We start from the raw sequence: 19,736 nt of genomic DNA, 5'->3' as shown, positions 1-19,736 counted from the left end.
ACCTATTGTTTAGAAAAATAAACACATCATTTTTGTTAAAATTCTATTTTTCTAACAATTTTCATGTCTCTGGAGAAATATGAACACTGTACACAGAGAACAGAACCTGGCTCTCTAACTGTACAGAATAATTAGAGGTTTCAAGGACACAGAAACACTGAGTGAAGCTCTCTGATATTTATATTAGGTGGGAAGAAGTAAACTATTCTTCAGTACCTGTATCTTCAGAGGAGCACATTTTGCCCTAGTAATTATTTTTATATGTATATAATTTTCATTTTTATTTTTTTATTTTTTTAAAAGATTTTATTTATTTATCTGACAGAGAGAGACACAGCGAGAGAGGGAACACAAGCAGGGGGAGTGGGAGAGGGAGAAGCAGGCTTCCCGCTGAGCAGGGAGCCCGATGCGGGGCTCCATCCCAGGACCCCGGGATCATGACCTGAGCCGAAGGCAGACGCTTGACGACTGAGACACCCAGGGCGCCCCTAATTTTCATTTTCAGATCATTGTAATTTCCCATGCAGTTGCAAGAAGTAATAGAGAAATCTTACTTATCTTTTACTCTGGTTTCCCCCCATGTAAAACTATACTTGAGTAACCAGGATATTGATGTGGGTAGGATCAGGGCATAGTATTTTCATCATCACAAGGATAACTTTTGTGGCCTTTTTATAGCTACACCCGCTTCCTTCTTACCTCCCGCCAGCTCCTTAATCCCTCATAGTCACTAATCTGTTCATTTCTGTAATTTGGCATTTCAAGAATGTTATACAAATGGTATCTACCATACAGTATATAGACTTTGGGGACTGGCTTTTTCACTCAGCATAATTCTCTGGAAATTCACCCAGATTGTGGTGTGTATCAGTAGTTCATTTGTTTTATTGTTGAGTAGTATCCAATGGTATGGACATACTATAATTCTTTATTCACTCCTTGAAGGACATCTAGGGTGTTTCCAGTTTGTGGCTATTACAAATAAGGCTACTATTAACATGTATGTACTAGTTTCTGTGTGAACATAAGTCTTCATTTCTCTGGGATAAATTCCCAGGAGTGCAATTGCTGGTTTGTATGGTAGTTACATGTTATTTAAAGAAATTGCCAAGTAAGTTTTCCAGAGTGGCTATACCATTTCATGTTCCCATCATGATGTGTGAGTGCTCCAGCTTCTCTGTACCCTAACCAGAATTTGACATTGACTCTGTTACTCATTTTAGCCATTCTGATAGTTATGTAGTGGTATCTCATTATAGTTTTAATTTGCATTTTCCTAATGATGTTGAAAATCTTTTCATGTGCTTATTTGCCATCTGTATATCCTCTTTGGTGAAAGGTCTTTTCATGTATTTTGTCCTTTTTCTAACTGGATTACTTTATTTCTATTTTTTTTTTTACTCTCCAGTTTTGACAGTTCTATATGCATTTCAGATACAACAAGTGTTTTGTCAGATATGTAATATGTAAACATTTTCTTCCAGAATACAGCTTGTATTTTTATCCTCTTAACAGATGATAAAACAGGGTCTTTCACCAAGCAAAAGTTTTAAATTTTTATTCAGTCTAGTTTATCAGTTTTTCCTTTTATAGACCATACTTTTGGTTGTCAGGTCTAAGAACTCTGCCTAGCTTGAGAGCCTGAAGACTTTCTCTTGTTTTTGTTTTCTCTAAAAGGTTCCTAATTTTACATCCTAAGTCCACAATCCATTTTGAGTTCATTTTCATATAAGATGTGAAATTTAGGTCGTTTTATTTTCTGGCTGTGGATGTCCAATTGCTCCAGCACCATTTTTTGAAAAGGCTATCTTTCCTCCTTTGGATTGTTTTTACAAACTTGCTTTGTCAAAAGCTAGGCATATTTGTGTGAGTCTGTTTCTGTGTTCTCTCTTCTATTCCATTGATATGTATGTCTGTCTCTCCACCAATACCACAGAGTCTTGACTACTGTCGCTATATAGTAAGTTATTAAGTTACATAGAATGATTCTTCCCACTCTATTCTTCAAAATAACTTCAGCTCTAATATTTCCATTGCCTTTCCATATAAGTTTTAGAATCTTAGCTATATCTACGAAACATCTTGCTGAGATGTTGATAAGATTGCATTAAACTTGCATCTCCTTCAAGAGAACTCTCATCTTTACTGTGTCTTCTAATCTACAAACACATTATGTCTCTCCATTTATTGAGATTTTCTTTGATTTGTTTCATCAACATTTAGTGTATACAAAGTTCTGTACATGTTTTCTTAAGTATTTCATTTGTTCATTGCTAATATATTAGAAATATTGATTTTTGTATGTTTATCTTACTCTTGCAACCTTGACCAACACTTATTTTAGTAGTTTTTTGTAGATTTCTTCAGATTTAATATGTATTTATCTCATCTGAAAATAGGGACAACTTTATTTTTTCCTTTCTCATCTTTATGCCTTTTGCTTTCCTCTCTTGCCTTCATTCACCAGCTAGGACTTCTAGCACTATGTTGAATAATTAAGTCATCTAAATTTAGAATTTTCTTTGTGGGAAGGTATTTAGCTATATATCTATATATCTTTAACAGATGTCTATTCATGTTATATATTTCCTCTTGAGTGAGCTTTGGTAGTTAACATCTTTTAAGGAATTTGTGCATTTCATCTATGCACTTAAATTCATTGAAAGTTGCAACATTATTCCATTATAATCCTTTTAATGTCTTTAGGATCAGTAATTATGCCCTTATTCATTTCTGATTTTAATTTGCAGCTTCTTTTCCTTGATCATTCTGGCTTTAGGTTTAGTAATTTTAGTGTTGCTGATTTTCATTGCTATTTCATTGATTTCTGCTTGTTTATTTTTTTCTTCATGCTTTCTGTTTTTTTCCTAGTTTAAGGTGGAATTTTAAAGCATTCATTTGAGACAATTCTTCTTTCAATATAAGCATTGAGAGCTATAACTTTCGTTCTAAGGATAATTTTAGCCACTTTGCTAAAGCTACATAAGAAGCATTCTACAAATTTTTACAGGTTCTCAATTCATTTTCTTTTAATTTATTTTTTAACGTACCTTGTGATTTCTTTGAGATAGGATTAATTAGAAGTATGTTGCTCAGTCGGTTAAGCTTCTGCCTTTGGCTCAGATCATGATCCCAGTGTCCTGGGATTGAGCCCCACTTTGGGCTCCCTGGTCAGTGGGGAGTTGTGCTCTCGCTCTTGATCTCAAATAAATAAAATCTTTAAAAAAATAATTTCAAAATATTGAGGGATATTCCAGATATGTTTTTATTGATTTCAAGTTTCATGGTTGTCATAGAACATAATTTTAATATTTCAGTCTTTGTAAGTCTGTTGAGATTTGTATTTTGCCCCAGAATATGGTCTCTTTGGGTGAATATTCTATGTACACTTGAAAAAAAAAAAGTGGGTTCTTCTGTGGATGGAGTGTTCTATAAATATCAATTATGTCAAATTGGGTAATATTCTTTCCATATGCTTACTGATGTTTTTGTCTACTTGTTCTATAAATTAATGAAAGAAGGGTGTTGACGTTTGAAACTAGAATTGTAGATGTGTCTCTCCTTTTAGTTGTATCAGTTTTACTTAATGTATTATGTATACTTAATGTAATCTGTTACCATATGCATACATATTTAGGGTTGGATTTTTTTTCTTCATTAAATGAACCCCATGTCATTATGCAATGTCCCTCTTTATTCCTGGTAATATTTCTTGTTCTAAATCTACTTCACCTACTATTAATATAGCTAATATAATTTTCTTTCAATTATTGTTTATATGGCATATCATTTTCTTATGTTATTTTTAATCCCTCTTTGTCCTTATTTTAAGGTGGGTGTTTTATAGATAGTATAGAATTGGGTTTTGCTTTTTTCTCTGATATTGATATTCTCTGCCTTTTGACCAGGTGTCTAGAACATTTACATTTAATGAATTATTGATATGTTTAAATTTAAATGCCATATATTACTTGTTTTCTACTTATCCCCACTTTTTGGGCCTTTTTCCTCTTTTCCCACCTTCTTTTGGAATAACTGCATATATACTTCTTATGACTACATCTTATCTCCACTATTGACTTATTGGTTATATCTGTTATTTTTAATTTTGAGGTTGCTCCTAGAATATAATATGCACATACACCTACACACACCTTATCACAGTCTGTCTTCCAATAACATTATACCATTTCACATGTAGCATAAGAACCTCATAATAATATGTTACTATATCCTCTACTCCGAGTCTCAAATCAAGATATCCATAATCTGTATTCTTATCTGGTGCTCAGGGGTTTCTTCCAAGCTCATGTAAGTGTTGGAAGAATTCAGTGATTTGTGACTAAGGTCTCCTGTTTCTTGCTGGCTCTGAGTTAGGTGATGCCCTGAGCTCCTAGAGGCCATTCTCATGTTCTTGCCACATGGCCCCCTTCATCCTCAAAACCACTAAGAGAATTTTTCTCTCTTCAAATCTTTCTCATACTTACATCTCTGACTTCTGAGTCTGGATCCCTAGATCTATATTTAAAGGACTCCTGTGATTAAATTAGGCTCAGATAGAATAAGCTCCCTTTTGCCATTTAAGATAACGTAATTACAGAAATGATATCCCACTGTATTCACAGGTTCCACCCACATTCAAGGTATGCATCACTGGGAATCATCTTATGCATTCTGCCTATCATACAAGGCAGGGGGACTCATATAAGCTAAAACATAATTCGTAAAGAAGAAAAATAAGATATTTTCCATCTGTAACTTCTCCAGTTAACCTTACCGGACAGTAAAATTTTTTTCATCTTACAGTGCCATGTCTACTACATGCCAGACATATAATGAGAACTCAGTAAGTATTTGTTGAATGGAACACCTGACTCTCTTTGTAAATAACAGAAGTTTAAAGTATACATTGATTAATATTATTCTCCAGCAGTCTCAATTGCCTTAATTACTCAAGGCAATCAGGTGTCCTAGATTCCACTTGTAGGGCCTCACTGGTTGAATACTCCAACAAAATCCCAAGTGAAATCAGTTTCTAATAAAAGAAGCATAACCCCACTCACTATGTCCCTGAATTATGAGAGCTCTAAATAAGAAAAATGCAAAAGGAAAAAAATCACTCATCACCCATGCATATGTAAAGTAAATTATACATTGATGATAGTAATCAGGAAGTACGATCTATGGAGCACTTGCTTGGAATCTGGCAGACAAAATCAGAGAGGCTGTGCTTCGAGATAGGTGATATACTGCAAACCATTTCTAGTCTCTCTCCACTCATCTTTCGGTTCTTTTGAACACACTTGTAATGCCCTTTCCCATTTCAGCTTTGTCTAGTTGCCTCTTTTGCCAGCTCCCTCTATTTCTTCTTTGCTGCTTCTTTCTGCCTCTTCATTTTCCTTTCTCTCCACGTATCCTCCCCTCTCCATTTCTCCTCTCTCTCATTAGATCCCTGTTCTCCTCTCCAGTATATACTGCCTCACCTCCTCTCCCCAACTAGTATTGGCTCTTTGGAACAATTGTTGCTTACCTTTATGTGAATCAGCTCTTCATCTTCTGTTTCTGAATATTGTCTATAATAAGAACAGTATGTTTTATCTATAAGTATATGTATCTCTAATATCAGCCTATAAAGACAAAAAGAAAGATTAAATATTTTTATCTTATATAATCTGAACTGGTACACAGGAATGGAAATCACACATTGCCCCAGAATATCTCTGATCGGTTTCCATCTCTGTATACATCCTGTATAGAACCCTTTTACAAAGCTGAGCAATACTTAGATTGTCCACTAGATGGCAAATGATCACATAAGGAGACTGACCATAGAAAAAAGATTTTTATAGAATTAGAGATTTGTTATAAAGAAAAGGCAGATTTTTTTAATAAATAAAATAAGTACCAAATAAAATATCCTAAAACACCTTAAGCCTTTTTCCAGGACAAAATCCTTCCAAATTCCTATTACCTTATAATTATTTATGAATCAGAAACAAAGCAAAAATAAATAAATAAAAGGTTATAAAGAGGAAATGTTTCCTAGCTATTGGGACTAAATAAATGGTTCACAATTATTCATCATTGAAACAGAAATAAATAAAATGAAAATGTACCATAAGCAGCCCTGTCAGTAAAATGGTCTGGATTTACAAACACTGTAATCACTTATAAGTAGTTAACTATGTCTAAAGGGGAAATATGAATGATCATATGAATAGGAAATTTTTTTTTAAAGATTCTATTTATTTATTTGGCAGACACAGCGAGAGAGGGAACACAAGCAGGGGGGTTGGGAGAGGGAGAAGCTGGCTTCCCGTGGAGCAGGGAGCCCGATGCCAGGCTCACTCCCCGGACCCTGGAACCATGACCTGAGCTGAAGACAGGCACTTAACGACTGAGCCACCCAGGCACCCTGAGAACATATTTAAATAACATAACAGTTTAGTGAAGGATAAATATATTAGTGGGGGTGTTTATTACTACAAGGAATTGCCAAATTAAAATCTATTAAACCAATTAAAATCATCTCTAAATATGCAATAAAAATGACAAGTAATACAACAGTAGCCTTAATATTCAGGTATTCATACAAATCAATGAACAAGAGGGACTACATCAAACTAAAAAGCTTCTGCAGAGCCAAAGAAATGATCAATAAAATGGAAAGGCAACCTATGGAATGGGCTAACATACTTGCAAATCATATATCTGATAAGGTGCTAATATCCAAAATATATGAAGAACTCATACAACTGAAGAGAACAAAGGCTAACAACCTGATTTAAAAAATGGGCAGAGGAAATGAATAGTTTTCCAAAGAAGATACAAAAATGGCCAACAGGTACATGGAAAAGTGGTCAACGTACAACTTACTTGGGAAATTGTGGATCAAAAGTATAATGGGATATCACCTCACACCTGTTAGGGTGGTTATCATGAAAAAATACTTCTCTACAAGATAAACTATTACAAAAGGAAAAAATATACGATTAGGGTAAGGGTCTTGAGATGGGAGACTATCTTGGATTTTCTGGGTGAAACCAATGCAAATAGGCTCCTTAATTTGTGAAAAGGGGAGGAAGAAGAGTCAGAGAAAGAGATGTGAGGATAGAAGCAGAGGTCTGAGTAATTATTTCTGGTATTCTAGAGACAAGGAATGTGGTCAGCATCTAGAAGCTAGAAAAGACAAGGAAACTGATTCTCCCATGGATCTCCAGAAAGGAAGGCTGACATCTCAATTTTAGCCCCGTGACACCTGTTTTGGGCTTCTGACCTCCAGGACTGTATGATAAAAAAGTTTGTGTTGTTTTAAAGCCACTGTGTGTGTGGTAAATTGTTACAGCAACACTAAGAAACTAATGCAACTCCTTAGGAAAGAAATATCAGCTATTTCTTTTAAAGCAAGAAAGTGATTACCTAAACTTGAGTAAGATTCACTTAATATCTCAGAAAAGACTACAGGATAAAAGCATCCATCTCATGTAACAGATAATGAAATTTTTTCCCTGTAGCTGGTAAAATAATTGTGGAGAAAGGCCTGATTTCTTGATAATGTTCTTAGGTAAGCACATTTTAAGGGAGACACACACTCTGGAGCTGACAGGTTGCTTGCGAATTTCATAGGCAGGAGGAAAACAATTCTGCATAATAAAAGAGACTGATAATGGAGTGCTGGAGTGAGCTACTCTGGGACAACTAGGGGAGGGAGGCAGAATCCAGGAGTAGAACAGAGTTTATGTCCTGGGGACTGGATGAATGAAATGTCAGGAGCTACAGAACTCCCTTTCCATTTCTATACTGATCAGCTTTTGCTAGGGTAAGAAACAATCTCGTAGTCTCAGTGGCTTAAACAATAAATTAAATGTCTCGCTCATGAGTGTTGGTTGTGGCTCTGTTGGGCCCAGCTGGGTTCCTGGTGTCAACTAGGCCTGGGTTCCAAGCTGAACTATGTGTGTCTCATGTAGGGACCCAGGCTGAAGAAGTGCTATCTAAGCATAGTGTTCTCACAGAGGATGGTAAAAGTGCAGGCGGGTGATGGGCTTCTCTTAGAAGAAGGCAACCTGTCACTTCAGGAAGAGGAGAGTGAATATTTGCTGACCAATATTGCAATCTACTATAATCCTATAACATTTCAGGCAAACTGGGAAACTAATGGTAGACCTGGTGTCGCTGGAAATCTGGTGAAAGCCAGTGTATGCTGAGTTTTGCACTGAAGTCTGCACAGGACTGAAACAGTAAGCCTGAGTAAGGAAAACAGCCAAAGAAAAAATGGGGCTAGTTTTATTTCTTTAACCCAAAGGAAAAGAAAAGTGAACCAACATTTTGATAAGTAACGTCTCTTTATCAGGTACTGTGTTGAATAATTTCATTCTCATTTATTTTCACAGGTTTTTGAGGTAAGAAAACAAGCTTAGAAAGGTTAAGAATATTGCCCAAGTTCCTATGGTTTGTATTCCATGATGGTAATTCAGGAATGTATCATTAAGGAAAGTTGAATTAAGGAGTCAAAGGGCATAGGAAGTGACTCTTTAAAAATGGAAGGCTAGAAAAATATAAAAAGATTTCAACCCCCATCACAATTGGGAAGGACTTGTTTTGCATAGAAATGAGGTTAAAACAAGCTGGATCAGTAGACCAGGCAAAGTCATGGTCCATGGATTTCTGGAACACAGTGGTGCAGCTCCAGCCCCCAGGAGACTGATGCCAACCAAAGCTACAGTTTTAGAGAGATAACCAAGGAAATAAATTCAGAAGAATTTATAATGGAACTGAAATAGGGGCACTACTGGCCCATTAGAAGTACCTTTGAAAGTTAGAGAAATGTGCCTTTTCTTCCTTTGTCACAGACCTGTGTCAAAGTACATGGTTTGGCCAATCCCATTATGCCATCATCCTAGTTTGGTTGGGGTAAGAAGGGGGAGGTAGAAGTTAAGGACTCCAATCATAAAGAAGGGTATTCCTCCAAGCTGTCCACATGAGTGAGAAAAGTAATCTATTTATATGGCTGTGTAGTGGAGGTTTAAATAGTCACCTAAAGTTGGATATGTATTAGTTGGTTTTTGTTGTTAAACTTTTTTTAAAAATTATTTATTTATTTTTATTTGAGAGAGAGAGAGAGAGCAGGGGGAGGAGCAGAGGGAGAGGGAGAGAGCGAATCTTAAGCAGTTCCTCGCTGAGCACAGAGCCCAATGTGAGGCTCCATCTCACCACCCTGAGATCATGACCTGAGCCAAAACCAAGAGTTGGATGCTTAACCTACTGCACCACCCAGGCACCCTTGTTGTTTAAACTTCTTAAAGAAAGAATAAATGTGCTCTCTTTTAGATATTCCCCAGCACACTAAAAAGTAATTCACAATTTGGCAACATTCTAAGATTTCAGATACTTAGGAGGAGAATTCACAGCAATGAGTCACAATTAGACTCAAATATCATTGCACTATACCTATGCTACAACATACTGTTTTAAAGTATGCATTTTCCCCAAATGGGTAATTAACATGAATTTAGTTAAAAAATATACAAAGTTCTTTCGCTATTGTATCTATTTTTTTAGTTAGATATACCATATCAAAATTCCACCCAACCTTCAGGACCCATTTCAGATCCCAGACTAACCTTGGTCAAGGTTCCACAGATGATATTGGGTGATCCTCTAATTCTTGGGTGTTTTGCTTATGCCTCTGTTATGAATTAACTTTTATGATGATGGGTAAGTTTTTATTGGAACACTCAGAAAAACTCGGCTTATCCTTCAAGCCCAGCCCAAGAACTCTTTTTTATTTAAAATCACCTTTGGTACCTACTCTAGGTAGTTTGTCATTCCCTCCCTTTATGCTAATATTAAAGGTAGAGCACACATAATCTGACCCTCACTAACTTATATAGTTGAGAAAGATTGGGGAGGGTGGAGGTTAACTAAACATTTGTGAGCTCATTGAAGGCAGAGGACGTAAAATACCTTTTTCATCTTTGCTACCCTGAAATAATATAGAACTTAGATCAGAGTTTTTGGGAACTATTGACACTGGGGGCCAGGGAAGTACTTATAGAGGGTTGCCCTGTGCATTGTGGGATATTTAGCAGTATTCTTCTTCAGTCTGAACAACCAAAACTCTCTCCAAATGTGGCCAAATATTCCCTGGGGGATAAAATTGCCTCTGGTTAAGAACCACTGATCTAAACCATACCGTGTGTTGACCTGATGTCAGGAATTGTCACATTTTTTCCTCCACTTTACATCTTTCACATCGTGCAGCACTAGAAAGGAGTTCAGCAAATGTATTTGAATAAGTGATTTAAATAAGTTGTGAACAATACTAAGATCTTTCCTCTGAGCCATTAAAAATAGGGTTTACAGCAATAATATCTATTCATGAGAGAGATGATGTGGTATACTGGCTAATGAGGCAAATTTTGGAGTCAGACTGGGTAGGTTCAAATCTATGGTACACGCGTTTATATCCCAGCTCTTAGCTTCCTGGTTCAGTAACCCTGAGCAAGTCATTAAACTTTGCTGTACCTCAGTATCCTCATTATAAAATGATGATACAAATAGTACTTACCTCAACAAGACTAAGTGAAGATTACATGATAAGCTATGTAAAACACTTGGAGCAATATGTGACAAGTGTCGGTTGTTATTACATATGTGTATGTGTGCATGTGTCAGTGTACTACTATATCATGTCTATTATAGAACAAACATATACAGTCATTTTCAAGGCAACATAGGATAATAGGTATAAAGAAGTTCTGATATTTTCTTTCCCCACCCAGTGGATTATTTTGTTCGTATGTCTTGAGTGCTATGTGTTGCTCTTTGATGAGTTCTGCTTTTAGGATCACGCTGAGGATAGATTTGGGATTGGCATTCCTCATGGCCAGGAAGCTGCCTACTGAAGGCTCCTGTGGAGATGGACTGAGGTTTGTGATTTGGCAAAGAGTTAGATCCAGTGGGCCGTTTCACATTAAGTTTTGTGTTCACTTTCTCATCTGCCACCCTCAAGTTTCTGTTTAAACAATACATCCTGGTTTTTACCTCTGCTCCATGAAATTAAGGGACAGTTCTGTGTCCAAATTTGCACTAACGAATTTAAAAGGTAGATAGAAACAGAGGTTATTATTTAAATGTTTATCCGTTCATTTGACAGACATTTACTGAGCACTTAATGTGCCAAACCTTGTTATGGAAGTTGAGAATTAGCCTGGAACAAAGCATAAAAACTTGCTGCCTTCTCAAGACTTACATTAAGATAGCAGGAAGAGCACTTTCGGAAAGGAGAACAACAAGGGTAGAGGCCATTAGACAGGAATACGCTTAGTATGTTGGGGAACGACCAAGAAACCACAGTGGTTGGAGCAATGGGAGCTTGAGTAAGAGGAAGGACTTGAGGCCAGAAGGGTGGGATCACCCTTGTTGGAGTAGGGTCACAGATTGCACAGGGCCATGGCGTCAGTATAAGAAATTTAGCTTTTATTGCAAGGGATTTAGGAAATAATTGAAGTATGTTTAGCAGACAAATGATATCATCTGAAGGCACTTTAACTGAATCATTCAGGCTGCTGGGTTCCAAATAAACTGGCGCAAGGGTGGTGGGCAAGGGCAGAAGCATGAAGACCAGTCAGGATTCTCCTATAAAATATTAAAGTAAAATAGGGCAAATAAAAAAATATGATGTTGTCCTGTGCTACATGGATAGCAGTGGTCAAACTCTGTATGTATTTTGGAGGTATTGTATTTAGGTTTTGCTGACTGATTAGCTAACTGATGTAGCCACTGAGAAAGGGGGAAGTTAAGGAAGTCACTAAGACTTTTGACCTGAGCAACTTTTGACCTGACTTTTGAAGAATGGAGTTACCTGTTCTTAAGTAAGAAAGACAGGGACAGAGTGGAATGGGAGGAGGTCAGTTTAGATGTGTTAAATGTGAATCTGTAAGCAACTACATATAGTAGTCTGGAGTTCAGGAGAGAGGACCAGATTAGAACTCTCAGTTTTGGGGCGGAGCAAGATGGCAGAGGAGTAGGAGACCTAGATTTCGTCTGGTCTCAGGAATTCAGCTGAATAGGGATCAAACCATTCTGAACACCTACGAACTCAACAGGAGATCAAAGAGGAGAGTAGCAACAACTATCTGAACAGAGAAGCGACCACTTACTGGAAGGTAGGACGTGCGGAGAAGTGAATCCGAGGCGATATTCGGGAGGATAGACGGCGGGGGAGGGGCCTCCGTCGGCCGCTTCTGGCAAGTGCTAGAGCCGCGGAGCACAAAATGGGAACTTTTAGAAGCCGGCTCTGCTGAGGGACGGCGCTCCAGTGGCTAAGCGGGGGTGGAACCCTCGCGGGACAGTGGGGTCTCAGGACCCTTGGGGTCACAGAAAGACCAGGGGAGCCTGAGTGCGCCGGAGCTCCCAGGTATCAGAGCGGGGAAGCCGGCTGCAGAGACGGAGCTGAGGCGCAGGCTCTCAGCTCGGGGTGGCCATAAACTGTCCGCGGCCCAGTCGGGCCACTGCTCCTGCAGCAGGGACCCAACAAGCGGCAGATCCGGGAAGACTCCGCTTCCTTCCCGGGGAGGAGCGGCGCGGGAACGCACCGCAGGGCTCTGCTGGGTTTGGAGACTCCACACGGGGTCGGGTGCCAGAGATACAAACGCTTGGTCACAGGCCGGGTGAGCACGGAGTGCGGCCGGAGACCGGGGACAAGGGAGTGACTGCTTTTCTCTGGGGGCGCACTGAGGAGCGGGGCCCCGAGTTCTCAGCTCCTCCGGGTGGAGATTGGGAGGCCACCATTTTTGCCCTGGTCCTCCAAGGCTGTACGGAGAGCTTGCAGGGAACAAAACCTCCTGAGATCAAACCTCAGCAGCTTGCTTAGCCCGGACTGACAAGGGCGGGGCAATTCAGCCTCCAGCAAAGACATTTGGAAACCACAGCAACAGGCCCCTCCCCCAGAAGATCAACACGAACAGCCAGCAAGCCAAGACCAAGTTTACTGATCAAGGAGAACGGGAGAACTCCAGCGCTAGGGGAATACTGCACATAGAATTCATGGCTTTTTTTTACCATGATTCATTAGTTCATCAAAGTTAATTTTTGTTAACTGTTTTTTCTTTCTTTTTCTTTTTCCCTTTTTCAACCAACATCTTATCAATCTCTTTTTTAAAAAAAAAACAAAAACATTTTTTATTTTTCATTTTTAGAGTCATATTTTATCCCTTCATACTAGTTACCCTTATTTTTGGCATATATATATAAGTTGTTCTCTCTTTAAAAATTTGAGATACAGTTTCTTCTAACAGATAGAAATATACCCTAAATCACTAGCGTATGGTTCTGTTCTAGTCTCCTGCCTGATCACATTCTCTCCCTTTTTTCTTTTTTTTTTTTAAATCTTCTTTCTTTTTTCAAACAACTTCTTATCTTATCAAGTCCTTTTATAAAATCTTTTATAATTTTCATCTTTACAGTCATCTTCTATCCCTTCATTGTATCAAACCTTATTTTGTACATATATGTCTTTCTTCCTTTAAAATTTTAGGAGGCACTTTTTTCTAACAGACCAAAATACGCCCCAAATCTAGTCTGTGGCACTGATCTATGCACTAGCCTGATCATATTTGATCACATTCTGCTTTTTTTGTATTGTTCTGTTTTTGTTTGTATCTTTTTTTTTCTTTTTCTCTTTCTTTTTTCTTTCTTTCCCTTTCTTTTCCCCTGGTTTCAGGTCTTTTCTGATTTGTATACAGTATATTTGCTGGGGACGTTGTAAACCCGTTAGCATTTTGTTCTCTCATTCATCTATTCTCCTCTGGACAAAATGACAAGACGAAAAAAATCACCTCAGCAAAAAGAACAAGAGATAGTACCGTCAGCCAGGGACCTACTCAATACGGACATTAGTACGATGTCGGACCTAGAGTTCAGAATCATGACGTTAACGATACTAGCTGGGCTTGAAAAAAGCATGGAAGTTATTAGAGAAACCCTTTCTGGAGAAATAAAAGAACTAAAATCTAACCAAGTCGAAATCAAAAAGGCTATTGATGAGGTGCAATCAAAAATGGGGGCACTAACTGCTAGGATAAATGAGGCAGAAGAGAGATTCAGTGATATAGAAGACCAAATTATGGGAAGTAAAGAGGCTGAGAAAAAGAGGGAGAAACAACTACAGGATCACAAGGGCAGAATTCGAGAGATAAGTGATTCAATAAGACGAAACAACATTAGAATAATTGGGATCCCAGAAGAAGAAGAAAGAGAGAGAGGGGCAGAAGGTATATTGGAGCAAATAATAGCAGAGAACTTCCCTAATGTGAGGAAGGAAACAGGCATCAAAATCCAGGAGGCACAGAGAACCCCTCTCAAAATCAATAAAAATAGGTCAACATCCCGACATCTAATAGTAAAACTTAGGAGTCTCAGAGACAAAGAGAAAATCCTGAAAGCAGCTCGGGAAAAGATATATGTAACCTACAATGGTAAAAATATTAGATTGGCAACAGACCTATCCACAGAGACCTGGCAGGCCAGAAAGGACTGGCAAGATATCTTCAGAGCACTAAACGAGAAAAATATGCAGCCAAGAATACTATATCCAGCTAGGCTGTCACTGAAAATAGAAGGAGAGATAAAAAGCTTCCAGAACAAACAAAAACTAAAGGAATTTGCAAACACGAAACCAGCCCTCCAAGAAATATTGAAAGGGGTCCTCTAAGCAAAGAGAGAGCCTAAAAGCAGCAAAGATTGGAAAGGAACACAGACAACATACAGTAACAGTCACCTTACAGGCAATACAATGGCACTAAATTCATACCTTTCAATAGTTACCCTGAATGTAAATGGGCTAAATGCCCCAATCAAAAGACACAGGCTATCAGATTGGATTAAAAAACAAGACCCATCCATATGCTGTCTGCAAGAGACTCATTTTAGACCCAAAGACACCCCCAGATTGAAAGTGAGGGGGTGGAAAACCATTTACCATGCTAATGGACACCAAAAGAAAGCTGGGGTGGCAATCCTTATATCAGACAAATTAGATTTTAAAACAAAGACTGTAATAAGAGATGAGGAAGGACACTATATCCTACTTAAAGGGTCTATCCAACAAGAAGATCTAACAATTGTAAATATCTATGCCCCGAACATGGGAGCAGCCAATTATATAAGGCAATTAATAACAAAAGCAAAGAAACACATTGATAACCATACAGTAATAGTGGGGGACTTTAACACCCCCCTGACTGAAATGGACAGATCATCTAAGCAAAAGATCAACAAGGAAATAAAGACTTTAAGTGACACACTGGACCAAATGGACTTCACATACATATTCAGAACATTCCATCCCAAAGCAACGGAATACACATTTTTCTTTAGTGCCCATGGAACATTCTCCAGAATTGATCACATCCTAGGTCACAAATCAGGTCTCAATCGGTACCAAAAGATTGGGATCATTCCCTGCATATTTTCAGACCACAATGCTTTGAAACTAGAACTCAATCACAAGAGGAAAGTCGGAAAGAACTCAAATACATGGAGGCTAAAGAGCATCCTACTAAAGAATGAATGGGTCAACCAGGAAATTAAAGAAGAATTAAAAAAATTCATGGAAACCAATGGAAATGAAAACACAACTGTCCAAAATCTTTGGGATACAGCAAAGGCAGTCCTGAGAGGAAAGTATATAGCAATACAAGCCTTTCTCAAGAAACAAGAAAGGTCTCAAATACACAATCTAACCCTACACCTAAAGGAGCTGGAGAAAGAACAGGAAATAAAACCTAAACCCAGCAGGAGAAGAGAAATAATAAAGATCAGAGCAGAAATCAATGAAATAGAAACCAAAAGAACAGTAGAACAGATCAACGAAACTAGGAGCTGGTTCTTTGAAAGAATTAACAAGATTGATAAACCCCTGGCCAGACTGATCAAAAAGAAAAGAGAAATGACCCAAATCAACAAAATCATGAATGAAAGAGGAGAGATCACAACCAACACCAAAGAAATACAAACAATTATAAGAACATATGAGCAACTCTATGCCAGCAAATTAGATAACCTGGAAGAAATGGGTGCATTCCTAGAGATGTATCAACTACCAAAACTGAACCAGGAAGAAATAGAAAACCTGAACAGACCTATAACCACTAAGGAAATTGAAGCAGTCATCAAAAATCTCCCAAGAAACAAAAGCCCAGGGCCAGATGGCTTCCCAGGGGAATTCTATCAGACATTTAAAGAAGAATTAATACCTATTCTCCTGAAACTGTTCCAAAAAATAGAAATGGAAGGAAAACTTCCAAACTCATTTTATGAGGCCACCATTACCTTGATCCCCAAACCAGACAGACACCCCATCAAAAAGGAGAATTACAGACCAATATCCTTGATGAACATGGATGCAAAAATTCTCACCAAAATCCTAGCCAATAGGATCCAACAGTACATTAAAAGGATTATTCACCACGACCAAGTGGGATTTATCCCTGGGGTGCAAGGCTGGTTCAACATCCGCAAATCAATCAACGTGATACAATACATTAACAAAAGAAAGAACAAGAATCATATAATCCTCTCAATAGATGCAGAAAAAGCATTTGACAAAGTACAGCATCCTTTCTTGATCAAAACTCTTCAGAGTATAGGGATAGAGGGTACATACCTCAATATCATAAAAGCCATCTGTGAAAAACCTACAGCGAATATCATTCTCAATGGGGAAAAGCTGAGAGCTTTTCCCCTAAGGTCAGGAACGTGGCAGGGATGTCCACTCTCACCACTGCTATTCAACATAGTATTAGAAGTCCTAGCCACAGCAATCAGACAACAAAAAGAAATCAAAGGCATCCAAATCGGCAAAGAGGAAGTCAAACTCTCACTCTTTGCAGATGATATGATACTTTATGTGGAAAACCCAAAAGACTCCACCCCAAAACTGCTAGAACTCATACAGGAATTCAGTAAAGTAGCAGGCTATAAAATCAACGCACAGAAATCAGTGGCATTCCTATACACCAACAACAAGACAGAAGAGAGACAAATCAAGGAGTCGATCCCATTCACAATTGCACCCAAAACCATAAGATACCTAGGAATAAATTTAACCAAAGAGACAAAGGATCTGTACTCAGAAAACTATAAAATACTCAGGAAAGAAATTGAAGAAGACACAAAGAAATGGAAAAACGTTCCATGCTCATGGATTGGGAGAACCAACATTGTGAAGATGTCAATGCTACCTAGAGCAATCTACCCATTCAATGCAATCCCCATCAAAATACCATCCACTTTTTTCAAAGAAATGGAACAAATAATCCTAAAATTTGTATGGAACCAGAAGAGACCCCGAATAGCCAGAGGAATCTTGAAAAAGAAAAGCAAAGCTGGCGGCATCACAATTCCGGACTTCCAGCTCTATTACAAAGCTGTCATCATCAAGACAGTATGGTACTGGCACAAAAACAGACACATAGATCAATGGAACAGAATCGAGAGCCCAGAAATGGACCCTCAACTCTATGGTCAACTTATCTTTGACAAAGCAGGCAAGAATGTCCAGTGGAAAAAAGACAGTCTCTTCAACAAATGGTGTTGGGAAAATTGGACAGCCACATGCAGAAGAATGAAACTGGACCATTTCCTTACACCACACACAAAAATAGACTCCAAATGGTTGAAAGACCTAAACGTGAGACAGGAGTCTATCCAAATCCTAAAGGAGAACACAGGTAGCAACCTCTTCGACCTCAGCCGCAGCAACTTCTTCCTAGAAACATCACCAAAGGCACAGGAAGCCAGGGCAAAAATGAACTATTGGGATTTCATCAAGATAAAAAGCTTTTGCACAGCAAAAGAAACAGTCCACAAAACCAAAAGACAACCGATGGAATGGGAGAAAATATTTGCAAATGACATATCAGATAAAGGGCTAGTATCCAAAATCTATAAAGAACTTCTCAAACTCAACACCCAAAGAACAAATAATCCAATCAAGAAATGGGCAGAAGACATGAACAGACATTTTTCCTAAGAAGACATCCAAATGGCCAACAGACACATGAAAAAGTGCTCAACATCGCTCAGCATCAGGGAAATCCAAATCAAAACCTCCATGAGATACCACCTCACACCCGTCAGAATGGCTAAAATTAACAAGTCAGGGAACGACAGATGTTGGCGGGGATGTGGAGAAAGGGGAACCCTCCTACGATGTTGGTGGGAATGCAAGCTGGGGCAACCCCTCTGGAAAACAGTATAGAGGTTCCTCAAACAGTTGAAATTAGAGCTACCATTCAATCCAGCAATTGCACTACTGGGTATTTACCCCAAAGATACAAATGTAGGGACCTGAAGGGGTACGTGCACCCCAATGTTTATAGCAGCAGTGTCCACGATAGCCAAACTGTGGAAAGAGCCAAGATGTCCATCGACAGATGAATGGATAAAGAAGAAGTGGTATATATACACAATGGAATATTATGCAGCCATCAAAAGGAATGAGATCTTGCCATTTGCAACGACGTGGATGGAACTGGAGGGTGTTATGCTGAGTGAAATAAGTCAATCAGAGAAAGACATGTATCATATGACCTCACTGATATGAGGAATTCTTAATCTCAGGAACAAACTGAGGGTTGCTGGAGTGGTCGGGGGTGGGAGGGAGGGGGTGGCTGGGTGATAGACATTGGGGAAGATATGTGCTACGGTGAGCGCTGTGAATTGTGTAAGACTGTTGAATCACAGATCTGAAACAAATAACGCAACATATTTTAAGAAAAAAGAAAAAGAAGAAGATAGCAGGAGAGGAAGAATGAAGGGGAGTAAGTCAGAGGGGGAGACGAACCAGGAGAGATGATGGACTCTGAAAAACAAACTGAGGTTTCTAGAGGGCAGGAGGGTAGGGGGATGGGTTAGCCTGGTGATGGGTATTAAAGAGGGCACATTCTGCATGGAGCACTGAGTGTTATGAAGAAACAATAAATCATGGAACACTACACCAAAACAAATTATGTAATATATGGTGATTAACATAACAATAAAAAATTAAAAAAAACTCTCAGTTTTGGAGTTGAGAGCACACGGATGACTTAAAGCCATGGGCGAAATACGATCACCCAGAAGGGATCTGGATACAGGAATAAAACAAATGAATTCTGGATGTATTTTGTAGTTAGAGTTAACAGGATTTGCTGGCAATTTAAATGTAGATGTAAAAGATAAGACTCAAGGATGACTCCAGGGGTTTTGGAGGGAAAAAAAAAATGAAGCTATTGATAGACTGATCCTGGGGCTCTCCAATATTAGAGCTAAGGAGGAATCAGCAAACCAAGAAGGAATGGTTAGAAAGGAAGGAATCAAACCAGGGAAGTGTGATATCTTAGAAGCCAAGTGAAGACAGTGTTTCAAGGAGCAAGCAATGGTCCTTGAAACCTCTGTCAAATGCTACTGGATTTATATGAAAACTGAGAAATGAAAGTGGGATTTCACATGATAGAGATCACGGGCAATCATACTGAAAGCAGTGTCAATTGAGAGAGATGGGAACAAAAGAATGGTTGCTAAGAGAGTAAATCTTAAAAGTTCTTACCACAAGAAAAAAGTTTTTGTAACTTTTGTAACAGATGGTAAGTAGACTTACTGTGGTGATCATTTTGCAGTATATTCAAATATCGAATCATTACGTTGTATACCCGACACTGATATAATATTATATGTCAATTATACCTCAATAA

At 38.4% G+C, this 19,736-nt stretch overlaps 1 protein-coding gene across 1 annotated transcript in view; it reads left to right on the top strand.

Moving 5' to 3' along the window:
• ANKRD7 (ankyrin repeat domain 7) overlaps positions 1–19,736 on the top strand; it is a 61,102-nt gene that overhangs the window by 12,437 nt on the left and 28,929 nt on the right. The window contains 1 exon segment of the mRNA XM_027574289.2: positions 4,807–4,846. Coding sequence (XP_027430090.2) covers positions 4,811–4,846 — 36 coding nt within the window. The 5' untranslated portion in view covers positions 4,807–4,810.

The sequence above is a fragment of the Zalophus californianus genome, chromosome 12 (genome assembly GCF_009762305.2).
Source record: "Zalophus californianus isolate mZalCal1 chromosome 12, mZalCal1.pri.v2, whole genome shotgun sequence".
Taxonomy (NCBI): Eukaryota; Metazoa; Chordata; class Mammalia; order Carnivora; family Otariidae; genus Zalophus; species Zalophus californianus.
The sequence above is the reverse complement of the archived record's forward strand: the minus strand, read 5'-3'. Positions and strand labels throughout refer to the sequence as shown.